This window comes from Oreochromis niloticus, linkage group LG18 (assembly GCF_001858045.2).
Source record: "Oreochromis niloticus isolate F11D_XX linkage group LG18, O_niloticus_UMD_NMBU, whole genome shotgun sequence".
Lineage (NCBI taxonomy): Eukaryota > Metazoa > Chordata > Actinopteri > Cichliformes > Cichlidae > Oreochromis > Oreochromis niloticus.
In genome coordinates this window covers 34,519,349-34,530,046 of record NC_031982.2, presented here as the reverse complement: position 1 = coordinate 34,530,046, position 10,698 = coordinate 34,519,349, and the positions used below count along the sequence as shown (strand labels likewise).

Here is a 10,698-nt window from a genome sequence, read left to right as displayed (position 1 = left end):
GGTAGGATGCGCTGTGCTTCGTACAAACCAGACTCAGTGGGTGAAAAACCAGGCCGGCTCTAAACACATCGTCTCAACAGCTGTGAAACAGCTCAGAGCTTGGTTACCTACCACCACACAAACACATTTGGTCCCAGAGACAGAAGCAAATGTGGGCATCTCTCTGAAGTTCTTTGGTATGAGTCACGAACCTCACCAAAGGCACTATGATGTAAAGGCCACAGGGCAGGTCGCTGGGACTTTATTACCTTTAGCACACAACAATCAAAGAGTTTTAATTAGTGGGACACCAGTCGACTGGCCACAGTGGCATAAGGCAGCCATCCTTTAAATGTCGCGTTTCTTTGATGGTAGAACCAAATGTTTCCAAAGCTTTGATCACATTGTTACTTTGTTAAAGACATCCTGTCCGCACCACCTCATAGTCAGCATCATCCACTCGCCGTGTGACCATGAAAGCTCTTTTCCACTCGGCAAGTAACTTTGAGCCTGAAGTGTGTAGCTTTGCTCTCCGGTCCAGGACATACCAAATCTCATGTTTAGAGGGGACTAGTAAAGCGCTATACAAATACAGGCCATTTACCATTTACCTAGGCCGACATGAAGACTGTACTCCCATATTCTATCAGCACGTCCCACCAGGGGAGAGAACACTGGTCCCATCCTCATCCTCACCTGGTTCCTCACTGTCACGGAGGACGATGTCAGATAGGTGTTCCTAGCAGTGAAGGCGGCCGGTCCAGATGGAGTACCTGGCACGGTGCTGAGAGCGTGTGCCCACCAGCTTACCCTCATCTTCACCAGATCAGGCAGCCCTCCATCCTGTCTACAATCAGCCACAATCGTCCCAGCCCTGAAGAAGTCTCCGTCAGCAGCCTGAACCATTACCGCCCTGTGGCCCTCACGCCGCTAATCATGAACTCTCCCCACGTGACTATTGTGGAAAGACGTCCAGGCAGATCAAAAAATCAGACTGTTAGAGAAACCATACGTAGAGAACACTCATTGTTTTTCTCCTTGATCAATAATCATTATTGATTATCTTACATCTATACAGATTAGCCTGTTATTGAACAGATCTGTGCACACACACAGTTCAGTCTCGTTTACTTCCTCTGTGTGTGTGTGTGTTTACAGGAAATGTGTGTTATTGATCAAACAGAGCATTGATTGGTGATCGATCAGTTTCTCTGACTTTATTTAAACATGTCAAACACATTTACACACATTATGAAACAGCATGCTAGCAACAACGATCAACTAATCAATATCTGATCTCTGAGCAGCCTCCAGCAGCACGTTACCATGGTGATGATGAGTGATTTCATGGATGGAGCGGAACGCCGTCGATAGTCTCGGATCAATAAATACGTGATGTTCTACACAGGAAACGTTCTTTAGGTCTTCAGGTTCCACCCTGGCCCTGCCGAAGTTCATCAGGAGACTTCAGAAGGCTCTCCAGCAGCAGGACAGAACCTGGAGGAGCTTCTAGAAGGGCATTCCTCCGGAGATCTGCCGGGCCACCTGCTCGTCCGGGCTCTCCTCCCGCTCCGGCCTCCTCTCCTGGTTCCAGTCCTTCAGACCCTCGGGCAGCGTCGTGTCCTCGTCCTCGCCGCCGGTTCCTTCCACAAACTCCTCGTAAGTCGACTTCTCTGCGAAGGGCCGTTTGCCGAGCAGCTCCACCATGTCGTTCTTATCCAGAACCTCCTTCTCCAGTAGCCGCTGCGCCACCTGCCAACGCCACAGAGGACAGGTGAGCACAGAATGATCACGGGCAGAAACATGCAGGACCCTGCTCCGCAGAACTGAACCAGAACCGCCCAGAGCCTGAAGGTACACGGAATGTTCTGGAGACCTGACTCGTGACTCAGTGGCTTTCTGAGGGGCTTGTTGTTCTGAGCCTACCTTCTCTACCTCGGCCTTCTTGTCATTGAGGAGCTGCTGGGTTCTCTGGTACGCTTCGCTGATCAGGGTTCTGACCTCGGTATCAATGAGGCGGGCCGTGGCCTCGCTGTACGGCTTCTCCAGAACCATCTCGCCCTGGCGCGGCAGGTCGAAGGACACCTGGCCTACCTTCGGGTTCATCCCAAACTGAACGATCTGCAGGAGAACACAAGAGAGCAGGAGGAGGTCAGACCGAGCAGAACCCCCACAGGAACCGACACCACGGACAGACGGGGACAACTTCATTTCCAAAACCTGGACAAACAAAAACACGACTGGAGCTCATCAAAGAGCCAAAGCTTTGAGGTTCATGTCTCCCCGAACTCGGCTTTAAAGGTTCTCGTTCTTCAAATCAGTCTAACGTCATCCTGAGACTTACAGTGAAGGCTAACACCTGCAACACCTCTCAGGTATCACACCTGCCTCCCACAGCCTGAAGCTGTTGAGCCTCTGGAAATAATCCCAAAAGGTTGATTCTGTTCATCTGGACGTTTCATCATCATCGGGTGACTCCTTCAGTCTCAGCTGACTGCAGGTTTCAGTCTTATTGGACATCTGCATAACGACTGACACCTGACGACCAATGGGTTGTCAGGTCAGTTTATGATCATTAATATGCAAACTGTCACGACCACTGATCAATGTCCATGAGTACCATTCACAGAGAGTTGGGGAATGGCTGCAATCACAGCGTTGTAGGATGGTGAAAGATTAGGCCCCCTCTTCGAGTCACAGTTCATGTAAATGCCCATTGTTCCATCAGTGGTGCTGGTGTCAGTCGTTGTGCAGATGTTCTGTTTATAAGGCTGAAACCTGCAGAAAGCTGAGACTGAAGAAGTCACTTGTTGATGATGAAACATCCAGATGAACAGATGATTGAGCTTTAAGACTCTGGCTTATGATTAGACTGTGGATCAAAACGCTGGCGACTCTTTCTCAGGTGTTTCTAAAGTTAAACCTGAGAGGCTCGCTCTGATTGGTGCACTGAGCCCAAACTACACAGAGCCTTAAAAAGACTTCTGGAGCTGATGGGGATCAGAGCTCTCTGCTGCTGTGCTTTTAACATGAAAGCCCCAAACAGAGAAGCCACTCAAAATAAACAGCTGATGAAGAAGAACGTTACTAATCACTCCGATGACGGCGTCGGCGGTGTGCAGAGAGAAAACGCCTGTATGGACGGCTCACCTGGGCGTAGGCGCTTTGCGTCACCTTTCGCAGGTCGTCCTGAGCGCCCGTGGTGATCCGGCCGAAGAAGATCTCCTCCGAGACTCGGCCCCCCAGAGTCATGCACATGCGGTCCAGCAGCTGCTCCTTTGTGTACAGGTACTGCTCTTTGGGGAGGTACTGTGCGTAGCCCAGACCCTTCCCTCTGGGGATGATGGACACCTGTGCAGGTCACAACACAAACTGATGTGTCTGCACCAGACCCCATTCAGATTCACAGCACCGTGGCGATCGAGTCACCTTCAGCAGCGGATCGGCATGCTCCAGGAACCATCCGGCTACGGCGTGCCCGGCCTCATGATACGCCACCGTCTTCTTCTCCTCCGGCTGCAGGACCTGAGTCTTTTTCTCCAGGCCTTCAGACAGGAAGAGACGCTTGATGAAATCATCCTGCAGCCAACGCCGCGCTCCAACATTCGAACTCTCGCACTCACCTCCGATGACCCTCTCGATGGCCTGCTCGAAGTGCTTCTGGCTGATAGCATCTGAAAGGTGGCGAGCGGCGATCAGAGCCGCCTCGTTACAAACATTGGCGATGTCGGCACCTGATTGGAGGAGAGCAGGGAGGACAAAGGTGTGTCTGGGACCAAGCAGGTGCACAAAGCCTGAAACGTCATTCAGCAGCGCTTACCTGAGAATCCAGGTGTGAGAGCAGCCATCTTCCTGGCCAGAGAGTCTTTGTCCATGTCAGGCTCAAGCTTCAGGGGCCGCAGGTGGACTTTAAAGATGGACGCCCGACCTTTGATGTCAGGAGGGCCTTAGAGGAGAAGGATATCACCTGATTGTGACCTCACACGAGCTCATACGGAAGACATACACGGCTCGCCTGGTGCTCTGACTCACCGATGTAGATCTGTCTGTCAAAGCGGCCGGGTCTCATCAGCGCCGGGTCCAGGATGTCAGGTCTGTTGGTTCCCGCGAGGACCACCACGTTGGTGGCGGTGTTGAAGCCTGCGGCGCAGAAAGGAGTGAGTGATCGCCATGTCTTCATCATTACAAAGCTGAGTTTAACTCCACCCACCGTCCATCTCTACCAGCAGCTGGTTCAGCGTGTTCTCCTGCTCGCTCTGACCGCCAAAGTTGCCCCGCCCCCTTTTGCGCCCCACAGCGTCGATCTCATCAATGAAGAGGATGCAGGGGGCGTTCTTCCTCGCCATGACGAAAAGATCTCTCACCTGGGAAAGAAATGACATCAGCACCAAAGCCAGACTCCTCCCCCAACAGACCCACATGATTTACAGCACGTTGGCGAGTGCGCTCTGGCAAACAGGAAGTAAGGTAACCACAGTTAGTAAAACACACTCACCCTGGCAGGGCCGACACCCACAAACATCTCCAGGAACTCGGAGCCGTTGACGGTGATGAAGGGCACATTTGCCTCGCCCGCCGTTGCTTTGGCGAGAAGCGTTTTTCCGGTGCCGGGAGGACCGGTCAAGATGGCGCCCTGCTCACAGACATCAAAATAAACGCCATCAGTGGCGACCCTACAGGCCCCACCCAAGCCCCACCCACACCTCACAGTTTTATCTTCGGCTGAATGGCGGCACTGACCCTCTGACCTGTGTCATAGCCCCACCCCCTTCAACTCTCACCTTGGGGATCTTGGCGCCGAGGTCCTGGTACTGTTTGGGGTTCTTCAGGAAGTTCACGAACTCCATGATCTCCAGCTTGGCTTCCTCGCAGCCCGCCACGTCTTTGAACTTCACGTCGATTTCATCTTTCAGAATCTTCGCCGTCGTCTCGCTGACGCTGAACAGCCCGCCCATCCCCGGCCAGGACGTCCCGCCCCCGCCGGGCCTCGCCGCAGCATGAAGAGTAGGAAGCCGATGATGAGCACGGTGGGGAGCATGCTCAGTAGGAACGTGCTAGAAGAGGGAGACAGGCATGGTTAGAGGCGTAGGCCTGGGTTGGAGCTGAGGCCGGAGGTCGCGCTCGTACCCGTCGCTCTCGGTGGAGTAGACCACGGGCAGCCTGTTCTCGCCCTCGATGCCGAGCTCGTACTGCGCCGTCTCCAGGTTCCTCTCGAACGTGTCCACGCTGCCGATGTTGAACCAGACGTACTGCTGCGAGACACACACGAGAACCCGCTCAGAACCGAGTGTGGCGCCTAGAACCCTGCTCTGCCGACAGAAACACACTCACCCCGTCCACCGGTGTTTTCCCTGCAGAGAAAACCACCTTCACGTAGCGCTTGTTCACCACCTCCAACCGATCCACCTGACGGAGATGCACAGCAGTGGTCAGCTTCCTGTTTTTACATCATCAGGTCCAAACTTTTTAAACTTGGTTTGAAGAACCACTGTAACCAGCTTTAACCTGATTGGTTTTTCATGTCTGTGTGACAGAGTTCATGCAGGATAACATAAAGAAACACACCGGCGTGGCGACGGGAAAGTGCGACTATTCAAAACATGGCTGTTTTTCACCTGCCGCAGAGTCACGCTCACTTTACTTTCAGACCGTCTGACGACATCATCCTGAACTAAGAGGCCCAGCGGCCGTCCTCACCACGCCTTTGGACAGGTAGTTGTTGACAAAGTCTTTCCAAGTGACCTCGCGTCCTCCGTCCCTCAGGAAGAAGTAGTAAGTGACGGTGGTCCAGAACGCCACCCCGCTCAGGAAGTACATCCGGAACTCCTTATCGTCCCAGGGCACCTCCCCCTGAAACAGACAGCAGCTGAGACCAGAGCTCACCTACACCTGGACAGGTAAGAGGTCACAGGAGGAGAGAATGACCTTCTGCAGACGGCTGTACCAGTGCGACTCATCCTTACGACCTCCTCGCTTTCCCCCGCCGCCGCTGCCACCTGCTCCTCCCCCTCCTCCTGTTGACCTCCCCGATGCTCTCTGTGAGTTAGCGGGTTTGGATTCTGACAACAAAAAATTATCTGGGACTCAAACAGCAACAAACATCAACACATCCACCTGACGGAGCGTCGGGTGAACAAAAACAGAGGTCAGACATTCAGGAGACAGACACAAGCTCTACTTTTAAGATTCAAACTTTCCTTTTTGCTAAAGCATATAGGGCTGGATCAGGTGACCCTGAATCCTCCCTTAGGCTGCTGGGGGATATCCAGGATGCATTGGGTGTTTATTCTTCACTCACTATGTGTTTATACACCTCTCTGCAGTTATTATTAATCTCTGGTAGAGGTCAGTAGATTTCAGTAGATTTCAGTAGAGAGCAGGAGAGGTCAGTAGAGGTCAGTAGAGAGCAGGAGAGAGCAGGAGAGGTCAGTAGAGGTCAGTAGAGAGCAGGAGAGGTCAGTAGAGGTCAGCAGAGAGCAGGAGAGGTCAGTAGAGGTCAGCAGAGAGCAGCAGATGTCAGGTTTCTACCTTTGGCTGCAGCTTCAGCTTCGGAGTGTTTCTGCGTTTTCTGACTGTCTGGAAAATATTTCTCAAAACCTGAAGAAAGAAAACAGATTGTACAGGAAGTGACATCACACACAGATGAGGGCATCACAGCTGATCTACCAGAGCCATTCCACTTCCTGTTAAACTCAGCAGGGGGCGCTATAGAAACAGCTCAGTGGTTACAACACCCCCGTAGAACAGGAAGGCCACACGAGGGCGGGTCTAAATTTGATTAGCCGGTACCTTTTGGAGGTTTAGAGCTCAGCCTCCTGTAGGCTCCCAGCAGGTCAGTCAGCAGGCCCCGCCCACTCTGCACCTGTGCTGTGGTTGAAGATGTTACCTGAGTGAACAGACAGGTCACCAGATCAGACTACATAGTGCTGAAGGCGCTGATATCATGGTTCGATCACGGTGTGCCTAATGTTTGACAGGAAGTTCGCAACCCCTTCTCGTCTGTATGTGGCGGCACAGTGGTCTAACCTGCGTCATGTTTCACCAGTTTCAGGTAAAACAGCCTCAAACTGACACACCTGAGTTCACCTTTGTCTCTTTGGTGCACTCCAGGATGTTAATACATTCTGTTGGCTAACCTGACAAACATTTCTCGCTGCTTGTTTGCTGTGTGATGACCTCACAGCGGGCAGGATCTTTGACTACACCGAGCTTTGCATGGAGGAATAGGAGACTTCCTGTCAGCTGATTTTAATGACTGTTCAGAGAACATTGCTTTGAAACACATTAAAAACACTCATCCGGCTTCAGGCTGCTGTTCCCAGGTACGTCTCCGTAAACAGCAGCTTCTGTAGCGATGAATCTGAGCGCCCAGCAGCTCCATTAGCTGCCTCTACACAACACAGGAAGTTAAAGCCAACACCTAATGAACGCCATCGTAATCAGGTCTCCTGAGACACCACAGGTGTAGTAACCATGGTGACTGTGATGGAGCCCGTTGCTCCTCTTCTCAAAGCTCTTTGGAGGCAACTGATACTCCTCAGCTCGGGGTGTTCGTAGCCACCGCTTACATTGTTATGCGAATATTCACACAGTCACCTGATTGGTTAGTCGTGTGAGTCTGAGTTGCCATAAGCGTTTTCTCCGAAGAAGTCTCAGGCGGTTGTACCTGTGCAGGTGTTCTGCCTCGACTACTGTCCGCTTACAAAGATCCGAGGGATCCAGGACTATTCCCCGTTGATCCGATTGGTCAGAGGGTGCTGATATCATACCCTCTAACTTCTCCAGCATCAGTTACCATGGAGACAAAGAGATAAGAAGTGAACCGCCACTTTAACGCAGGTGTACCATGTACCTGTGTACACCTGTCTATAGCTGGTATCAGTGCACTTCCTGTTTGTTTATCGTAAACTTGCAGCCAGCTGCCACTGAGGGTCCCGCGGCCTCCGCGCAGCCTCGTCCCAGAGTTCGGCCTCCTGCCGGCTCTGGGCTCGGGACTGCGGGATTAGCCTCTTAGCATGTTAGCCCCATCGTGCACCTACCAGCCTGGCCGGAGCTCCGGAGGGCGGCAGCAGGCGGAAAGGCCGCGGCAGCCCGCCGACAGCCGCAGGTAGCGGTGAGCCATCCTCCGGCTCTTTCACGCTGATCCGAGCCGAACTAAACGCGTTTCAAGTTCACCCGAGCTGCTCCGTGACAGCAGTGCGCCGACATGTTTACCTGCAGCTCTTCTTTGTCTGCTGCCTTGTTGCTGACTCCACCCTCTGGCGCCCCCTGCCGGCCGCTAAGGAGCCGCAAACAACCTTTTAGAAGAAGCACAGAGTAGGATCTCCACAGCAGCTGTGCAGGATTAAATATTTTCTGCATTTTTCTGTGCGCAAATATAATTTTATGTCATAAAAACAAACAAAGAGATCATGAAACAGCTCCTAGTTAAACAAACTGTGACACAACACACCCAGACACTCACACATGGGTCAAACCCTCTTAAACATGCTGATGAGTTAGTGTCAGATTCCTAATCAGAAACTCTTTTATTTCAAACTTTCCAGTGTGACTGAACATTAATCATAAACTGCTGCTCCCTTCACGCTCACATTTCTGCTCAGGGCTGCAGATCACAAGACATCGAACTCAAACACATGAATCCAGGCCAGCAGAAGCGCTGACCTCTGAGTGATCCACCTACACAAGGGGGATCACTTTTAAAGGTCGCTTATTATTGGGCACACGGACTACGCCCTATTAATAGATTATTAACATGCAGTAAAAGTCTTCAGCTGATGCGGTTACAACATGAATATATTTAAAAACAATAAAATCACACAGAGCCGCTCCCGGCTCCAGCCGCCGGGGGCGCTGTCGGTCTCTCCTCCAGGTGCATGCCGGGTAGAGCAGGATGGCGTCCCCGGGCTGTGCGGAGGATCGGAGCGGCTGACCGCGGACTGTCTCCCCGCTGATCCCGCACTCTCTGCGGCCTCAGGACCTTCAGGAGCAGAGCTGCGGCCTTTCTGAGCGATGAGGTAAACTCTCCCGCACTGTCACGCGTCCATCGGTTGGGGAGCGCGCGCCGTGACCTGCGTACAACCCGGCGAGTCCCCCGCTTCCCGGCGGGCTAACAGCGGCTAGTAGAGAGTAGCATGCTAACAGCCCTGCAGACGGAAGCTACAGTATCTTAGCTTAGCTTAGCTTAGTTTATAGCTAGCCTGCTCTCCCCGGATTAGCAAGCAGCAGCAATTAGCGTAGTTGCTCCTGCAGGTTTGATGAACTGATGCTATCCGCCGCTAGCTCCGGCTTTTAGTGGGGTCAGCCGGCTAGCTTTGCCAGCTGTCCGGCAGCTTGCCTACTTTCCATCCCTGAAGGCTGTTTAAAGCATGACATCATATTTTTATGACGTTGCTGTGACCCCACGGGCACTTTAGCAGATTTGGGGTTAATGGGCAATGCGGGATGTTAAATGCTAATGTTAGCAAGTGACTTCAGGTGACAGGAGGAGGACAGCTGGGGGGCGTGGTCTGCGAGCAGCTCATTGACTGTCAGGTGATCAGGGGAGGGTTCACCAGGTGCCCCTGCTGGGCAGGTTCAGGGTCTCTGTGTGGGTGTGATGAGAGCACCTAGTGGTGACTCACCTGTCCAGACGTTACCTGGACAGGTGAGTTCTACTGTAGGACAGTAACACGATTTTCACGTCAGGTCTCCATGCCAACAAACATACAATATACTAAATGGTTCTGTGTTCCTCTGTGTGTGTGTGTGTGTGTGTGTGTGTGTGTGTGTGTGTGTGTGTGAGAGAGAGAGGGAGTGAGAAGATGCCACCTGGTGGTGATAGTCAGTAACTACAAGCTCACCATTTCCTCAGCTTAGTTCTGAAAGACTCCAAACATGGTTTGAAACGGGCGGTTTGTGCACGTTGACACTCACATCACAGGTGTGCCACCTCATACTCACACACGCACCGGTAACCCTGGGTCTCCCGACAAGAGCTGGGCAGTTTATTGGCTTTAACACACTGGAAGCAGATGGACATGTGCGACTAGCGAATGTTTGGGTGACAAGTGGGCTGGAAGAGAACAGGGAACGATGGCGTGGAATGGGAGATCAAAAATTAAAGTTATTGTTTTTAACACTCGGGTTCACTTCAGCTCTTTGGGTGTTAGAACTCAACAACAGCACGAGCAGAGCGGCTGAAGCTGAGACTTCGCACACTGCCCCCATCTGACCGCAGAACTGACGGGCAGTGAACACCTCGCTTTGCTCAGCCAGAAATCCTGCTTCTCAGGTGTGTGTGCGTGCGTGTCTGATGAGATGCGCTTGTCAGATGTTGATGTAACCAGGTTTAGGGGTATACATGGCGCAGTGGGGCGGGGCTTAGATCAGTTGTCAGACAGGAAGAGACTCTTTTTTTTTTTTGTTTATGCAGCTTCACCTATGATGCAACTTTAGGACCTGCCTGATGTGGGGAGGGGGCGGGGCCTTGTCAGGACAGAATGTGCATTTTTAGGATCTCTGTCAGAATTTGCTCTGCCCATCAGGCGCGACCTGCTGCTTATTTGTACCTGTGTGTCTCTGCAGGTGCGCTGCGCCGATGTCTGCAGGTGGTCTGGCTGTTGGACTATGCTGCGTTCGTCCACTGGGTGGCGCCTCCTGAGCCGAGCTCGCCACCTCCCTCCCTGCCTCCCCCGCCCTGCTGCTCAGTCTGTCGTCATGTATACCGCCCGCCTGTAC

General features: G+C 52.5%; 1 protein-coding gene and 1 long non-coding RNA gene across 3 annotated transcripts; one reads left to right on the top strand and one right to left on the bottom strand.

The window, feature by feature from the left end:
* Nucleotides 1-1,170: 1,170 nt before the first annotated feature.
* Nucleotides 1,171-8,355, bottom strand: afg3l2 (AFG3-like AAA ATPase 2). Its single transcript, XM_005476876.3, is given in 18 exon segments — nucleotides 1,171-1,731; nucleotides 1,906-2,100; nucleotides 3,130-3,330; nucleotides 3,409-3,524; nucleotides 3,603-3,713; nucleotides 3,800-3,925; nucleotides 4,012-4,119; nucleotides 4,190-4,343; nucleotides 4,475-4,612; nucleotides 4,761-4,939; nucleotides 4,942-5,033; nucleotides 5,107-5,231; nucleotides 5,311-5,385; nucleotides 5,677-5,829; nucleotides 5,905-6,038; nucleotides 6,508-6,576; nucleotides 6,769-6,865; nucleotides 8,194-8,355. Coding segments are annotated over 18 exon segments (2,463 nt in total). The 5' UTR covers nucleotides 8,341-8,355; the 3' UTR covers nucleotides 1,171-1,488.
* On the top strand, nucleotides 6,889-10,603 carry LOC112842821 (uncharacterized). Of its 2 annotated transcripts, XR_003214826.1 has the most exons (3): nucleotides 6,889-7,030; nucleotides 8,821-8,996; nucleotides 10,546-10,603. It is a non-coding gene; the product is annotated as an uncharacterized LOC112842821 (long non-coding RNA). The 2 variants fall into 2 exon arrangements; XR_003214825.1 differs by lacking the exon at nucleotides 6,889-7,030 and having other exon boundaries at nucleotides 8,494-8,996.
* Nucleotides 10,604-10,698: the final 95 nt, after the last annotated feature.